The following is an 18,600-nucleotide window of genomic DNA, read 5'->3' on the forward strand; positions in this document are numbered from 1 at the left end:
TAATATTAGCAGAAAGGATTGGAATAGTGCTATTATTGCCAGGTTTTACATCTTTTGTACATAAAAAATAATTAAAATGTATTATTGCAATATTTACATTTGCTAATATGTCACTGATTGTGAGTTCAAGCCATACAATGGTTTGCGTAGAATGCATGCATCAACAAATGTGTTAAATTTTATATTTAGGTACTTTGTATATATGTATTAGAGATTATGCAGCAACAATCAGTCAATAAGTAAATGAGATGTCAGATACTAGAATGTATCTGGCTAGTGGTCACTTTGCTTTTCTGTGAGCTGAGGAATACTTTAGAAGATACTTTGTGGTGTCATTATCTGTCTGTTAAATATCACACTTCAGTTCACATCCAAAATTTGAACTGATTTGCAATGAACTGGAACATCCTTTTCCTTTACCTTGAAGTATCTGTCAAACTTCATATTACTGTTTACTGAATATTAGTTGGACTGTCTATAGTAACCTTACATATCCGCAAATATTTTTTCTTTTCACAAATATAGTGGGTTTTTTTCAGGCAAGATTTTTTGAGATATTTTGAGTCCTGAGCACATGCTTGTTTATCTGTACTGAAAGGTCCCTGCTTTTTCCTTTTCTGTTTTACACTAAGGTATATTTATTTTACTCCACTGAACTTTTGACCTGTGTTTTTCCATGAAGACTAGGGAAATCAGACTCTCATGCTTCTGTTTCAGCTGGTTTGCCTAATTTCCTACCAATAAATTTATGGAGAGATCATGTAACATTTTTTCTTTATAACCCTTTATAATAAATTATATTAATTTTTAAATTATTAAATTATAATAATTTTTTGATTAATTTCATATTTTTACCATACCACCTGTATTATGGAAAAATTAGTTTTTATTGGTAAATACAGAATAAAAAAAAATTCTAATGAATGGTGGTCAGGAATCACTCTGTAGGATGCATGAGTATAATTTTTGTAATTATGGCTTATCTTCACTTAGGAAATAGGCAATCTTAACAGTGTGTCACAGTGGGGTTTATTAAAAGCATGATTTGTAAATGCTATGTGGTAGATCTGATCACAACGGTCTTTCAAACAATCCTCACTTTTCTATAGGTAGGTAAAGAGATAAACAGGCAAAAATGTCAGCAGGTACTACAGGGATTTGTGTGTCCTATATGTTTAGAATCTTCAGGTCAAAGTTCATTTGTTTTGAATTAGTGTTCATTTGTCAGAGCTAATGTTTACATTTATACTGGAAATTGGAAATTACCCTTGAAAACAAACTTTGAAAAGCATTAATTTTACCATTTGGAGATTTTTTTTTTTGGTTTTCATATCAAATACTGAATGGTATTTCCTGCTTTTTTAAGGGAGTTATACTTTTTCTTTCTAAGTATGAAGATGAAGGCTGCATTCAGAGTCCCTCTTCTAGAATACATATATACATTGTTATTAGTCTTTGAAAGTGATGTGATATTCTGTTCAAATAAGTATCACTTGCTGTACAGTGTGGCAATTAGTATTACATTGTTTTGAAGTGTAAAATGCATATTTTTTTTAAAAACCCTACTTTTTATGTAGGCTTCACATAGTAGTCACATTGTAATTTCAATAAACGATGCTTTTTACATAGCAGATGTTTTACAGATACAGCTAAAGAAAAAGCATCTAGCATAAATGTATTGTACGTCACTATTGTGGATATATGCAGTACTGAATAAAGTGCAAGGACACAGAACCTAGCAAGATCTGACTTTTAATTGTTTTTGAAAAATGTGCATAGTGTGTATGAAACATTGGAAACGTGCATATGTAAATTGCTGTCCAGTCATTTTCAACTGGCAATGCATCATGGTCCCTTATGTCCATGTTATTTCAGACTCAGGTTTCATATGTTTAAAAATATAGCCCCAAATAATGACAAACCTCATAGAAAAGTTGCGATGCAGTAAGTAAAATAACAGTAATTGCTGGGGTGTGGGAAATTTACAAAGGTTTTTGTGTATTTGACAATTAGAATGAATTATAAAAACATGATTAGTGTTCCTGGTAAGATATTAAAGTAAACTTGTGTTATTTAGTAAGAATGCTTCTTCTTTCATAGTGTAAGTGGTATATATACTAATTATTGCTGAATGTTAGAAAAAATCAAAGAATTGCTTTCACTAAATTCTCTGGATTTATCAGTTATCCAGACCTTTTTTGTCCACCAATATATTGAGAAATTAGTAAGAACAACCTGATAAAGTCCAGCATCTATAAATATGGCAGACAGTATCCATCAAATTAAGGAAGGTCTGGTTTTACTTACTGTGGAAGTACATGAGCATAAAGCTCTTCTAATTGAAGAATAATAGAATTTGACTTCAACATTTCTTATTTTATTGAAAACATAAATTGCTTACACAACTCTACAATAGGTTTTGCTGAAATCTAATGAAAATCTGCCCATTCATCATTGTGATCAGGATTTTATTTCATATAACTCATTTTATATTTTATGGATGTATAGAGAAATAAACATAATTTTCCTAAAATGACCAAAGAAGTTTTTCTAAAATGACCTAAGTGTTCAGCGGAAACATGCTAAAGAGGTCAGAAGATTGTACTCATTAATATTATCTTCTTCAGGGAACACACAGTTTTTATCCCAGAATAAAGTTGCCTTTTTTGTGTGTGTGATGTTACTTTATGTTGCCTTTTTATCTTGCCTTAGGAGAATGAGAACAAATGCCTGCTCTGTGACAGAGCTTGGAATGGAAAGTGATCCAAATCCCAGTGAACTTCATTAAAAGGTTCCTTTTAAAGTAAAACGGTTATGCTGAAAAAGAAAATAAATGGACACTTGTCAGATTTAATGTCTTTGCATTTGCCTAGCTGTGTTTCTATGAGACATTATAGTAAGACTATATTAGGGTTGATAAAATTTTTTTTGATTAATTTCATATTTTTACCATACCACCTGTATTATGGAAAAATTAGTTTTTATTGGTAAATACAGAATAAAAAAAAATTCTAATGAATGGTGGTCAGGAATCACTCTGTAGGATGCATGAGTATAATTTTTGTAATTATGGCTTATCTTCACTTAGGAAATAGGCAATCTTAACCTTAAGATTTAGCATATTTTTTAAAGGAAACTGCATACGGTGAGCCTGCTAAAGTATGGTCGAGAATTTAAAAGTGAACCCTGCCTGGAAGTGAGCTGTCTTCTCACTGAAGTCTCATGTAGATTATATAATAAACTAAAAGTTAAGTCATAGTGAAAGGTTCAGTTAGAAATTCACATATATTCCAGGAAATGTTGTTAAATTAGTTTTCTGGTAGCTAGAAGGGGTAAAATCTTTGAATATTAATCAAGTTCTATATTAAAATGAGGATATGTGGTACTCACCATTTCTTGGGTCTTTTTGATATTTTTTAAAGCTGCTCATTTCCAAGCTGAGAGATATAGAACTTTTAGGGAAATATGGAAATTGATTTTACAGTAGCTTCTAAATTCCAAGGTAATTTCTAGAATTCAATTGATTTAATGGCATTCGCTTCTCAAATAAAAGACTTGTGCTGCTTAATAGAGTGTAGCTTTTCAATACCTTGCATGTGCAGCAACTCATAAGAGCAGTTACTTGCTTCTGTGACACAACACTAGTATAAAACTGGGCTAACTTTGTCTTCAGTACGCTTATTTTCAATTTGTTGTGTTGACAATAATAGAATATGACTTGGAATTTCATAATAAAGAACATTTAACCATTGGAAATATATTTCACCACAGCATATTACACCTAGAGAGCACAACACCTGGAGGATTGTTAAAGACATTCTAACAGGCCTTAATTGCTAAGACTTAAAGCCAAAAGGTTTCTAAGCCTTTACAATAAGTAAGTGCCATACTTGTGAGCAGGCTTCTAAGATGTAAGAATACGTGCTGCTTTTCTGCTGTCTTTTTTTTGACTGCTAGTTTGATCTTCTGCCTGTCACAGGACATTATGTTTCACTAATGTACTTGTGTATTTTGTTCAATAATTTGTGTTTGACTGAAATAAAAGTTCAAAAAGGCATTAATTACACATTGGTATGTTTCATACCATGAAGATTTTTAACAGTTCTACAATCATACTAATTTCATTTTTGAATTTTTCTGGCTACAGTTTGTTGATGTTAAATATTGTATGTTAAAGAGCTCTTAGTAGCCAAAAGGTTTAATTTATGAAGATATTTTATGTAGTATAACAATATCACCTGTTTAAAAAAAAAAGAAAAAAAAACCCCAAACTCTGACCAATTAGGATTTCTCTCTTTGGAGCAATATAATTATTGTATGTATAGGTGTCTGTATTTCATATCTTTTGTATTCATCCTGACATGGAACAGGAAAACAATTGAGTATCATTTTAAGGAACTTCACAATGACTGGAAATAATCTGAGTACAATTTATCCTACTGTGCCAAAGGCATATCAACCGTGACTGTGTGTACATGACTCCTGAGCTGGCTTTTACTTTTTCAGACATGTTAAAATGTCTGTGTCACACAGCTTACCCAAGCTGTTCACCTGGCAAGTGATTTCCTAGCATAAGTCACAGTTTATACCCTCTTAAAATGTGCAGTGCTATGCTAAACCTGGCCAGTGAATACTATATCTGCCAAGATGCAGAAAAAAAAATACTAGGTTATTTTGCTCCATCATTTTTTTGGAACTTCTTCAAGCAATTAGTATTGGTGGCTTTTCTACTACACTGACATAAGGCATCTTTCCCTTCTGTTCTCTTCCCCATCCCATTCCTCATTACATCATTTATATTAGTTTCATATGCATCCTTAAATATTACTGATGATTTTCCTAACCCTCCAGATAGCCCACAGGGAAATTTAAGGACCCCTTTTTCCATGATCACCCTTAGCAGCTTTATATGCCACCATAACAGAATGAGCAGTAATCTTTCTGTTCATTATCTGTGATCTTATATGTCAATACCCAGAGACAAAGCTATCTTTGGATTTTTCCAGAGGTAAGGCATAGGTAGACAAAGATTTAAGCTGTCAATAGAAATAAAGCCAGACATGGCAAATGGAGAAAAATAAATAGATCTTTGGAAAAAACTCTTAAGAATTTGAGTAATTTTAAAAATTATATGAGTGGGAGAGGGGAAGGTTAGTACATAACTTGTTTGTGTTTGCTGGGTTAAGAAACTGACTGATGTGATCATGATCATGGCTGCATCTGCTCAGGACTGCAATCCTAGCTCTGTGTTAACAGAGTGCCAAGAATTCTAGTTTCATGTGAGCTAGAGATTATGACTGAATGAGGGTGCATTGCGGCATTTGGTGGAACATGAGAGTGTGTTAGTTAGGTATAACCTGGTATATATAACTTGTTCCTGTATTGATTTTGACAACCGTTCCTCTAGGATGTTCTGTAAAGCTGTTTACTAATGAAGACTGCATGACCTAGGTAATCTGTCCTAGTTGTTCCCTACCCTTACCATTGTACAGTTTTCCTGATACTTTTCACGTGTGCTAAAGCCCACCATTTGTTACTCTTTACATGAGGGGCAGGGAGATCACTATTAGTGGCAATCTTTTGTGCATATGAAGATTGTAATCATTGTCTTTCCTTAAAAATCTTTCTGAAGAAAAAGAAAAGCAAAGCAAAAAGATTTATTTAGCAATAGTTGTTCTCTGAACTTAAAATTCATATTGGTTATACTAGTTCTTCTGTGTTTTCATAAGTCTTTTCATCATCACATAACAATTAGCTACTTTATGGGGTTTTTTGACTTTTCTTCTTGAATTGTTCTTGTCTCTCTCCCTCTTTGGAATTATGTGCTTATTCTACTCTTAGACTAGATTATCCTAAGTATCTCCCCTACTTAGCCTCAGCTTCTTTCTTTGCCAGGTCTTTGAACTAAGCTAATTATAATAATCAAATAACATTCTTAAAGCAAATATAATTTATCTTCGCATTAAGTTAAACAGTATTTTAAAAGTGTTTTAGTATTCTAAGCAACCAAATCACTTCACTATATAATCTCCAATTATATCAAATTTTTTCCAATCAGTGAAAAGTTTCCGTTCCTCTTGCTTGCTATTCAAACCTCTAAAACCATAATATAGTAACTGAAAAAGTATCATCTTCCCATAAATTACTACAAAGATTCTGCTTCTGATGATGGTCTGATTTTAATTTAACCAATTGTGACATGTTAATTTTCTAGGCTAAGAATAATAGACCCAGGCAGTAAAAGACAAAATAATACTGTAAGGGCAGAGTTTTGAGAAAGCCGTGTGATACAAATGTGTCTGAGGTGCAGACCACTACCAAACGTACAGACCATCCTACTTGAAACCTACCGGTGCTTCCCAAAGGTGCTCTGTTTATTTTCAATGGCTCATTCATGACAGATTCCTTATGTAGAAGATTATTTAATCTCCTAACCTCCTAATCTCCTAATATCAATTTCGTCCCACCTCTTCAGCAAGTATTCAGTGCCTTATGATGCAAGTCTGGGGTTCCTTTCAGAGTGTGGCTATATACTCTTACTAAAGAAGGCAGGGTGAAGAAATGTAATTGACATTGTGGGCCTACTTTGGTAAGGTTTGTGACAGTCCTTTGAATTAGTTCCTCCACAATTTATTCCTTCAACTATCAATATGGTAGAATATCCACCACCGCCCACCTGCCCCCAACCCCACCCCGAAATCCTGTCGGGTTTTGACTCTTGTGTTGCTAAAACATGCTGAATTTCTATTCAGTTTTGGGGATTTTCTTAAGCTTTCATACTTTGTGTTCACGTATGTTGTGCAGCCTGCAGTTTAAAAAGGTGAGGGGAGATGGTGTCTAATGCCAAATATATTGCCTGTGTTACTGTTGATTTTTGATCTCTTGGTTATATCTATATTTCCTAGTGTCACAAGTGCTTGGTATCTGGATGGCGTACTGGCATATGTTCTAAGTTTACTCCCCATGCCACGATTTCCTCAGAAAAAGAGTTTAACATGTGAACCAGATCAGAACCTGAGTTCTGCCCCAATGTGTGCCAGCAGATAGATCTGTGTGTTGCCAGTAGATAGTTGATTAACAGGCTAGACTAAATTTCATGAAAGGCACATGCCCTGGATAAGTGCAGAACACAATACAAATGAGGACTGAAAAAAGCCCCTGTAGAAGGCGAATAACCATATTTGCCATGTTTACATTTTATCACCCAACTGCAGGGGAGAAGGGAGAGCTGTGACATCATCATACTAAGGTATTGAGAGATTATGAAGGGCATCAAGAATATTCTGAGTTAAAGGGATATTTTCTTTTTTCCAAATCCCATAGATATAGCAGATCTGCTGGATGATTTTTTTTCAGCTGTTACCTGGGAGATGGAGATGAGAAAGTGTCTTTATGGAGTAAAGGTGTCTAACTGAGAAATGGTGTTACGACATCACACTGGGGTGATATTAATAGCATGGAAGACTGAGCTTCAAAAATGGAAGATGTCAACAGCATTAGTCATCCATTTCTTTGAAATAAGCTCTCTGTGGTGTTAAAATTCTTCTCCTTACAGTTTTGGAGAAAGTTTAGGGAAAAGAAATATCATTCAGGGGCTAGTGGTATCTGAGTTTCCACTGTAAGGTGGTGATCTTCATTTGAAAAGATGGTTTTGAAAGCAGAAGAAAAAAAAGAGAGGTTCTGGGATTCCGCCTTATAAGAAATCAGACAGTTTTTCAGAGCTTTGTTTCCTGGTGATCACAGCTAATTTCAAGGGCCAAAATATGGTTTTGATTTTACATTTTAGAAAATTATTTCTATTTCCAAATTTTCCCAAGTGACAAAAGGTTTTGGAGATACAGTCATTACCTAGTTTAGGACGAGTCCTAAAGAAAGCGAACCCTACTCTAGCTTGTAGATTTCCCTCTTGTAGAATGCCCTTCTTCATCAATCCTGCCTATATGTATTATATTAACTTGCAAAATTTTAATTAATTCAGTATTAAGTATATTTTTACACATGAAAGCATCATAATTCCATTTTAAATTGTAGCATTTTGAAGTGGACCACTTTCATACATCAGCTCCAATTTAGATAGACAAACTAATCCAATCTTCCAACCTCAATGTCACTTTAGTACTGTCCCTCTCTATGACATAGGTTTGACACAAAACATAAGGCACACTCTAAATTTATGAAAGTTGCTCTAAGTGAATTATAACATCATATCCTTTAAGAACAAGATTAATGACTAAAGAATATTAAAATATTTTTTCAAGCAATCTTGTGAGGGATATATTAAAGGAATATTCATTGAAATGTTAGGGTTACTCAAATATGTTCATGTGAATAAAATAGCAGCTGAGAGCAAAGTTTATCTTGCCATGTAATGCAAAAGCATTTTTAAAAGCTATACATATTGATTACATATTGATTTATTGAAAAAGCATAACCCTTAAGTGTGAAAACTCATTAGCTCAAGCCTAAAGGTGACAACCCTAAATTAATAACTTCCTTGGAAGAAGAGAGTGTAGAAGCATTGGTTTTCCAAGGATAGAGTTTTTCCTCATAGAGTGAAAATGAATATTCGTGTCTGCCTTTTTGCATCATTTTGAGCTTTTGACATAATGATTGCAACATATCCTTAATGTGTTAATTTTTACAGCTTTCCCCAAAAATTAGCTGCAGATTTTCTATGCTTGGAACTTAAATGTGGAGAAAGATATCTAGAGCCAGTTAAAATAGGATTTAATTTATAAATAGTTTGCAGGGGAGTGATGGGTCTACTTATAAAGAAAAATTGCAATTTTTAATGAATTTAATGAATGAACCAATTAGATCTATCTAGAGACATTGTTAAAAGAAGTATCCAAAACCTTATTGTAAAGGGTTTATATGTCTTTGGACAGATTACTGTAACTAGTTTTGTATCTGGAATAAACTTTGAGGTTTATGCTAAGTGAGTCTGAAGTAATCCATTAAAATTCTGTAAAAAAACAAAATTACAGAAAAAAAACCTGTGAATTTATCATGGTAGAGAAACTTAAATTGTCAGGAAATGTTTACAGAAGAAATGTTAGGTCTTTTTAGTGTAATTCTTAGATTGCTAAGGTCAGTCAAATTTGAAAAATAACGAACATAAATCATCACATGTGCTAAAAGCTAGTCTGTTCCAAATAATTTATATAAAAATTATTTATTCTAAATCAAAAAGGAAAAACTAAATAAATATGACATATGCTTATTAACTGATCATTTTTCATGAACAACAGCTCTTGTCCTTCAGAGATGACCGTACAGGGGGTTGGTTACTCATGGATGTTGTGTCTGCATGTGAGCAGAATGAAGAATAAATTTTGATTTATCCTGTGCTAGCAGTGGTGATCTCTTCACATGTTGAAAACTATTACTTATTTACATATAGTAGGGAACTAGACAAAAATGTCTTTTTAAATTTATACTTTACATTCTGTAAAGTACAGTCGTATACTGTGAGAACAGCATTAAAGGTACCCACTGAAAGAGAATTTAGATAACTACCAGCCTGGAAAGTTTTTTGTAGAACCAAGAAATCAAGCTGTGTTATTCATTTGCCTGTTATTGCTAAAAACATACCCTTAAACACACATCTAAGAGTGTTGTTGATGTTTTATTTAAAGCTGGAATTGAATATTTTTTTTTCTATGGCTGTATTAGATTTGCAGATATTAGATAAAAATGCTGTGGAAAGAACACACATTGAATTTGAAAATACCACTTTAATTCAGCTTTTTGTTTAAATAATTGTACTTCTGATGCCAATATGAGAAGTCTGTAAAATTAGGATAAAGTACTTCAAATAAATTAATTTTATTTAGTAGCACAATTCCAATTTCCCCATCATGTCCATATCCACCTCCTGCCCAAAACATGCTAGAAGTCTACTGTTTTCAGGAGACCAAGCCAAATCTTCGTTCTTCATCAGTGATGTGTAATTCAGCTGAATGATAGGCAGCTGTGTCCCAATTAAGAGAGAAGAATCTTTTCTATTTTTAAGCCAATATATAACCGCTGATGCATGACAGCACATTTAATGGCTGGTGTAGCAGACACAGGCTGAAAAGTAATTTTAAGGAAAGGACAAGGAAAGGGGACAGCGAGAACAGAAAAATCAGTTTGTGGCTGATATGGTACTAATGTATTCTCATCCAAGTGAGTCAAGAAAAGCATCTTGTGAGTATAAGAAAAGGGATTTCGCAACAGATAACTCTTCAGGACATGACAGAAATATAAGATTAGAAGTGTATGGCTTACAACACTGATTTTTTAAGCAGGATTTTATAACATTTTAAAAATTGCACAATAAAATGAAGAGATCACACAGAGGAGAACAGCTTATTTGCATCACAAAGAGAAGTAGGGCCAGACTGACTGGATTACAAAAGGATGTTCAACTCTCTGGAAGAAATACTGATGATTTTGATACATCATATGAGCTGGAATGAGACTTGGAGGGTGCCTGTGAAAATTTTAATGTGAAAATTTTATTGAAGGCTCAAGTTTAATGTTCATGTAAATTGTAATTCAGTAGTCCTGTGTTTTAAATACAGAACTTTCTATTCACAAACGTAACTACTGTAGATAAATATCATTTGAAGAAATTACTTGTTATGGAATGGATACAGAAATATGCCTTGTTTTTGTTTTTGTCCCGTCCCTCCTCCCCCCAAATTCAGGGGTTACCTGTAAAAAAGAGTACACAGCTTTCTATGCTTCCAATGCTTCCATACATATATATATATGTATATAAAGATTCACAAAATAATCAGGGAAACTTCTAAAAAACTAAAAATAAGTAAGGTCTTCTATATTGATGCTGATTGAATTTGCAGTAGCTAACATATGGAAGATACTGGTTTGCCCTAACCATTGATGAGACGTGCTTGACCCTAACTAGCAAGGATGAAAGCCAACTGACCAAGGAAGAGACTAAAAAAGAAGATAGTGGAGATTAAGTATTTAAGTAGAGGCATTCTTATGTTCAGAAGATTTGTGTTCACTCCTTTTTCGTGGTGATTTCCACCTGAAGTACTGACTAAAATTTGGCTTGTTTGTTTCATGAGATCTGACAAGATCATGCCCTGATGGCTGCATAAAGCAGGCTAAGGACTTTTATTTGTCATTGAAGCCCCAGAGTGAGATGATAAGAGATACAGGCGTAAAGTCAAACTGAGTTTATCTCATAACACATTCAAATATGGTGCTCAAGCCCTAAGAAGAGACTTCAAATGCATTAAAAATGTCAATGCAAGTTAAAAAAGTGGGTGTATAGGTAAGCATTAGTTTATGCTTGTATTTGCAATAGTATTCTCTGTTTTGAGTTGTTCATTGAGTTCTAAGAACATCATGTTCTGGACTGAGACATTTTATGTAGAGAAAAAGGCATCATCTCAAAACAATGTCATCAGCTTGGAACATTTTTGTATTAGAATAAACTTTTTCTGGGGTAGAGAGAAAAAGAAGTCTGTCTACTTTTTTCTTCTGCTTTTTAAAATGTGTGCGGAAAACAGAGGGAGACGGATATAATCTTGTTCTGTGAGTTGGGAATGAGCCATCTCTGTTTCAGCATGAGTGTATTGAGATTATCTCCATTGTCTGTGACATTTCAGCCTTGTTTTTCCAACATCTACTATCTGGTAAAGTACAACTCTTTAAAAAAAACTAACAAAAACCAGCAAAAGAAATCCCCAAACCCCCAACCTTCTGCTCTATACATTAGCAAATGAAGTTCTAATAGCAGACCTATTTTCAGCCATGCAAGTTCTTCAGGCTTGAAACAGGAACACTGAAATGCAACAAAAGGAAAGGTCAAGAGCAATTGCTGTGAATTTAATCTGCTTATTTTCATTTTTTCAGGGAGTTAAAGCTTTAGTAGGTTTTTATAACTTTGGAAGTGACTTCTGACTATTCCTGAGAGTAAGAACTAGGTTCTGTCTTGTGGGTTTCCTTGGCAAAAGAAGACATTCAGAGTAAAATTAGGCTATAATTGAATGAACATACTTGAAATAAATGGGCTTTGGCTACCCCATTCAAATACATTATATGGGTAAAGACCTGAGGTGGGACTCATCTATAGTGTCACTATTTGGTATCAGGTTTGTGGCTAGGTGGGGACAAAGCCCTAGGTTTTATGTTTTTAGCAATGCAAGTTAGCAACAAAGCAACCATTCACCTATGTTTTCACTGAGTAAAAGTTGACAGAACATCAAAGTTTATACAACTTCAAGGCTTAATGCTAAACAACATTTGCAGGAACATTTGTTCGGTAAAGGGTTCAGCTGAAAGAATAAATGGAAAGATGCTCCTTCAGCAGAGAATTGCCAGGTTCTTTCCAAGTGTTAAGAAAAGTGGTTCGATTAAAGTGTTTGATAATTTTTAGGGAAATGGCTGTTGAAGGTGTTATGCAAATAAATTATGTTCTAAAGTATCTAAATATATGTAATATAATTTAAAAATGCATACACAGTATTCCCTCCCAAAAATGATAGATGTTTTCCAGAAAGGTAATCTGTGGGCCGTGTTGTTGATTTAGGGTCTCCAGAAAAAATACTCGAATTTCCAAAATTGGGGAAAATTTAAAGATAAATGAAGCTAAACATTCAAATGCTTAAAAAGTACAAAAAGAAATTAAGAGTTCCTTACAAATAAAAGGTTTTAATAGCTCAAAATACTTGAAGTCAAAACTAAAAAGAAAACAACTTGACCAGAAAGCTTTGCTTTTGAGACATGTCAGGAATTAATTTTTAAGCAATTTGTGCGAACAGAATCAATGAATTTTTATATAAAAACAAGAAGAGAAAAGGCAAGTAGATTATAACTTCTACATTACTGTAATTATGAAGTACAGAGAAGTGATTCAGGAAAGTTAAGAGTACAGAGGAAAAATCTCTGATCAGAGACAGCAAAGCAGGCAGTAAGTCTATATGGAAAAATATCTTGGTAGCAGTATAGATGTATCAATTGCTGGAAGGCATAACATTATAATGAAAAGTAACAAAGCAGTTCCACAAAACTTGTGGTTGTGCACTAGGGAAAAAGTGAAAGTACTCCTAGCACACTGGAGGTACACTTCCAATTGATCAGTTTGTTAGAGACAGAATACGATACTTAAAATATCTGTTAGGGAGAAAAAGTGGTTAAGGACTTTTCATACCAAAAGCAAGCCTTTTTACTTCATTCTTTATCTCTCTTCATGGTGAGAACTAGCCATTTCTTCCTGTTCTTTGGTTTTTGTGTTTTAATCCCATCTTCTGATGTTCCCTCTTCTGCAGCTCAGTTTCCTTAGAAGCCTTTGGGAAGGGATCTTAGAAACATATTTTTGGAGAACCAGGGTACTATGTGAATCACATCTCCCTTATTCACACAGCTGCTGACTTTGTCAAAAAAATTCAAATAGTTTTGTGTGTTGTGGCTTCTCTGTCTTACTGAGATTCTTAATAATTTTCTTTGGAATATATAAACAGCCCCACACCTGTAATTTCTCAGCTTATCCCAGAGACCTGTCTAAAAATTGGCAGCACATTCTCTGCCTTTTCATTTCTTTGTACCTGAAGTTGACTTAAGCAATGGGTCACATGCCAGTTTGCACCACCACACTTTCACACGGGAATTCCTTTTGAATGGTTGAGCAGAGACTCTCTTGCCCAGGTGATTTGCTACTTTCCTCTTTAACAGTCTGCTCCAAAACCTTTTGTGCTGAAACCTTAATTTGGGAGAGTCCCTCTGACCATTCCCCTCAAAACAAGCTCTGGGTGGGTGTAGGAAGCCCCTGAACTCCACTGTAGCAAATGGTACTGCAAAGAATGAATTTAGATTTTCTGCTGCAGCCTTGCCTTACTTTGTATGGGTGTTCTTGGAGGTTTGGGGACAGGGAGGCAGCCTTGTTAATTTTCTGTTTAAATAACAGTTTATGTGCTTTTCTATTTTCCATAATTGTACTGAACGTTCATTCATGAATGTGCTGCTTTAATAAATCCCTTTGCCCTGCTGTTTAATCACATATCCTGTGTAAATGGAACTTTACTGTTGACATTTTCCTTTGTTGTTTCCCACCTGAATTTTATAGACTTCTGTTGTACCGTTTCCTACAGTTTGCATTCTTGAAGGATGTAATGTCCCAAGCTATGGGCACCCTTTGATTTTCTTTTAGTCTTTAATTGAGAACTTTTATTTCAGGTTCCAGGTGACATGTTCTGTTTTGGTGTAAAGGGATCCTCCCTTCTTGCAGAAGTCATGTCTCTTCTGTATGCTGTTTTTTTCCACTTTTTAAAATTGATTAAACTCAGGGTCATGTGCATGCCAGAATCCCTTAATGGACATTCAGGAGATGTCTTTACTTCAATGATGCTAATTTTTATAGATCTTAAGATACTGAGGCTATTCCAGAGACTGGAAGACTGTAATATTCTGCTGGTATTAAAAACCAGTCAATTGTATGCATATCAAATTAGCCTGAACAACAGAATGGGTAAGTTAATACAGGATGTATTCAGTGAAGATTTAAAGAAAGTAATATAATTAAAGCCAGTCAGACACAGTTTTATTGGAAAAGAGTTTAGAAATAAAGTCATATATGCAGAATAAGGAACTGCAACAAGGAAAACAGTGAGAAGAGCTGGTGTCACAGCAGAAAAGAAAACCAGTAGAAGCTCCCAAGACTAATGCTGTGGTAAAACAGAACTGCTAATGTAGCTCTCTAGTGTATAATTCAGGGAAGTGTGAGTAGGAGGATTACGGTTATTTTCATCTCATACAATATACTGACAAACAGGAGTACTGCAAGTAGTTCTTGTGGATGCATTTTTAAAAGGTGCTGAACAACAGTTTATACTTGCAAAAAAATTACCACATGAAATATGTGTGTTGTGGAGATCAGGCCTTATGATGAGAGACTTTGGGCTCAATGTCTTCCGCCTGTCTGAACAAGATTGAAGAGCTAATTTTATTAACATTCATGATTATGTTCTAAATACAGGAGAATGCTAGATACTTAATGCTAGCTTACTTAAATCTATCAGAGAAAGTCATTACAAGATCTTTTGGCCAGACGTTGAAGCAAATCTAATGGAAATCAGAAATTAGACTCATATTTAAATGTCTTCCAATGCCGGTAATTAGCCACCAGAACAAAATGCTAGCGGATATCTTCAAATCAAGACTCAAAGTCTATCTGGAAGTTATACTTTAGCAAAACACAGATTGCTTGACTGAAGTTGCACAACAACAATTCTATGTAAGTGAACAGAATTTAAGTTCTGCGATATACCAAAGGTCATATTAGATGAACTAATTTTGATTTAATTTTCCTTGATAAAATATATAATAATAAAAATACTGTCAGTCTGGTATGGACTGCCTCCAGTTCAAAGATCTGCTTACCTATACTTCCCATGGTTACTGGTAGTAAACACTTCCCTGTTTCTGGCCTTAATTGTAACATTCATGCAAATTCCAATTATTTAAGGGTTTCATAATCATCAGCATCAGCAGAATTTAAAATCTATCCTTATAATTTTATGAGCATACACATCTGTATGATAAATAATTTTCTGTGGCTTCATAAATGATCTCCAAAATTCTGATGCGTTTCAGCTTTTGTACATATTATTGGAATTTTCCATATCTCCTTTTTGGACTAGTTAATACAAAATACTGAAGGGAATAAAATTTTCTGAATTTCTCGCCAGTTTATCATGTAATTAAATGTGGGTTTACAAGAGTTTATTGTACATTGTTTCTGGCCAAAATTTACCAGTCATTGATAACAGAGCTTGGGCTAAGATTGATAATGAATCTGATCTAATAGGATAATACTGATGCACGAATATTTTGATGCATGTATTTACCATCTTTGAGCATTCTTGGTCTCTTTAATGCCAACTTGTTTGTTATCACAATAACTCAGGACATCCTGTTTCAAAACCTGATGAAAAATGCATTGCAGTATAAATTAATGTATGTTCAAACATGTATTTGAGGATGGGTTCTATGTAACTGAAAGTTCTGATCTGTTTAAGGTAATAACTTGTAGTTTTGAATCTATGGTGGATGAGCTTTTAATAAAAATTTTAATTCAGAATATTTTTTAGCATTGTGTTGAAGAGGAACACTTACAAATCCATGATATTTAAAATTCTGAAACAATGTGATAGTCTAGGAAACTAATCTGTCAAACTGCTTTTTCCATTCAATTTGTGTATATATTGATTTTGTTACTCTTTTGAATCCAGACAAGAAGGGACTAGATAATGCAGTTGGTTGACAGCAATTAAATCAGTTCATGATTTGCTATGTCTCAATATGAACAATGACTGGCATTTCTGCTAAAAGTCCAAATTTCTCATTGATTTGAATGCTGCTAGGATTGATCAGCTCATGAGATGGTTGATAAGGCACTTTGTTCTTTTTAACATAGGAGGAAGTTCTTCAAATTGCAAAGTGTGGTTCTCCTTAAAGATTAACGCCATACCTGCAGCACCGGAGAGAAAGATAGATGTGAAATGCAGAGCTCTGGTAAGATTACTTTAAATGTTTAATTTTGTTCTACTGCATTAGAAGAAAAACGTAATTTTTATTGTTGGTCTGGCTGCTATCACCGAGGATTAATCAATTTTATTAAGTGACCACACACAATCACTTTTTGAAGAATAAAACTCAATACTTACTAAGACCTCATTTAAGCTCAGTGATATGAACTAAAATGAATGCTTGAAAAAATGCGTCTTCTTTATCTTATTTGAATAATTACATTTTTATTCTGCTGACATCGGCTTCTAATTTTGGATCTCAGATAAGGTTGAATTCTATAAAAACTTCAAGCGGTTTCTGTACAGTCCACAACAGGCTAGAGAATTGGGCAGGGAGGAACCTAATGAAGTTCAACAAAGGCAAGTGTAGGGTCCAGCACCTAGGGAGAAATAACCCCAGGCACCAGTACAGGTTAGGGGTTGACCTGCTGGAAAGCAGCTCTGCGGAGAAGGACCTGGGAGTCCTGGTGGACAAAAAGTTAACCATGAGCCAGCAATCTGCCCTTGTGGCCAAGAAGGCCAATGGTATCCTGGGGTGCGTTAGGAAGAGTGTGGCCAACAGGTTGAGGGAGGTTATCTTCCCCCTCTACTCTGCCCTGTTGAGGCCGAGGCCACATCTGGAGTACTGTGTCCAGTTCTGGGCTCCCAGTTCAAGAAAGACAAGGAACTACTGGAGAGAGTCCAGTGGAGGGCTATGGAGATGATTAGGGGACTGGAGAATCTTTCTTATGAGGAAAGGCTGAGACAGCTGGGTCTGTTTAGCCTGGAGGAGACTGAGAGGGGATTTTATTAATGCTTACAAATACAGTAAGGGCGGGTGTCAGGAGGATGGGGTCAGCCTCTTTTCAGTGGTGCCCAGCAACAGGATAAGGAGCAAGGGGCACAAACTGAAACACAGGAAGTTCCATCTGAATATGAGGAAAAACTTCTTTACTTTGGGGGGTGGCAGAGCACTGGAACAGGCTGCCCAGAGAGATTGTAGAGTCTCCTTCTCAGGAGATATTCAAAACCTGCCTGGATGCGATCCTGTGCAACCTGCTCTAGGTGAACCTGCTTTAGCAGGGGGGTTGAACTAGGTGATCTCTAGAGGTCCCTTCCAACCCCAACCATTCTGTTTTTCTGTGTGATTCTGTAACAGAGTAAGTCTCTTTTGGTACTCTCCTTCCTTATGCATGCCAAATTATTATTGTCATTTAGATTTCATTAATCATTGGAATGTGTTTAATTACATTTGTATTACTAGATAAATACATACTTTCGCTCTCAAAAATTAATTAAATTGTTAGTCATTTTAGAAGAATGATTACATCGTATTAAATAAGTTGTATGTTTTAAATCACTTAAGTATATAAAGATAAAATAACTGTTTAGTATGTTTGCTTAATTGATATGTTTTTCATTCTCCAAAGATTTGTAATTGTATTTATCTTTGAATTATACTTTATAAGGTTTTTATTTTCAGAGCTAATATTTTTCTTATCATCTGTAAATGGATATTTGCTTTATCATCTAGATGTCCTGCCTGCTGCATGAATTGTAAGCAGCTAAGAAATACTGACTTTAATAATGGATGCTGGTAACAGGTTCTATGAATAGAAATGGCTGGTATGGTATTTTGCTGCAGGAACATTTGTGCAAATAAAAATGTGTGATACAAATACTAGGGGACTACGTCCTCCAGTAACAGATGCTGAGAAGGGAGAAGAGTCTCCTCAGTTGATTTTACATGTCAGCATGTGTTTATGTGGGGGAAAAAAACCAAACCAGTAAACATTTCTCAAAATATTTAAAACATCATTGTTTTAGCTAGACTAAAAGAGTTTGTGATTTGAGACCTTGAATTTAATAGTGTAGGTTTTTGTCCTACAGGATCATGCATTGGCTTGTATCATTTTCTGATCTGAATATAACATTAAAATGGTAAAAGGAAAAGCTAGATTCAAAGTATGTTATTGACTGCTATTGTTTAATAAATTCTAGAGGTGCATTTTAACTGTGCCTGTAATTTTTAATCTAATGCAGTATGAAAACTTGCAAAAAACACTTACAGTAAAAT

The 18,600-nt window shown here is 34.5% G+C and overlaps 1 protein-coding gene across 1 annotated transcript in view; it reads left to right on the plus strand.

The window, feature by feature from the left end:
• CFAP47 (cilia and flagella associated protein 47) overlaps positions 1-18,600 on the plus strand; it is a 353,360-nt gene that overhangs the window by 214,924 nt on the left and 119,836 nt on the right. The window contains exon 51 of the mRNA XM_075714741.1: positions 16,433-16,530. Coding sequence (XP_075570856.1) covers positions 16,433-16,530 — 98 coding nt within the window. The remainder of the gene's footprint in view (positions 1-16,432; positions 16,531-18,600) is intronic.

This window comes from Pelecanus crispus, chromosome 1 (genome assembly GCF_030463565.1).
Source record: "Pelecanus crispus isolate bPelCri1 chromosome 1, bPelCri1.pri, whole genome shotgun sequence".
NCBI lineage: Eukaryota > Metazoa > Chordata > Aves > Pelecaniformes > Pelecanidae > Pelecanus > Pelecanus crispus.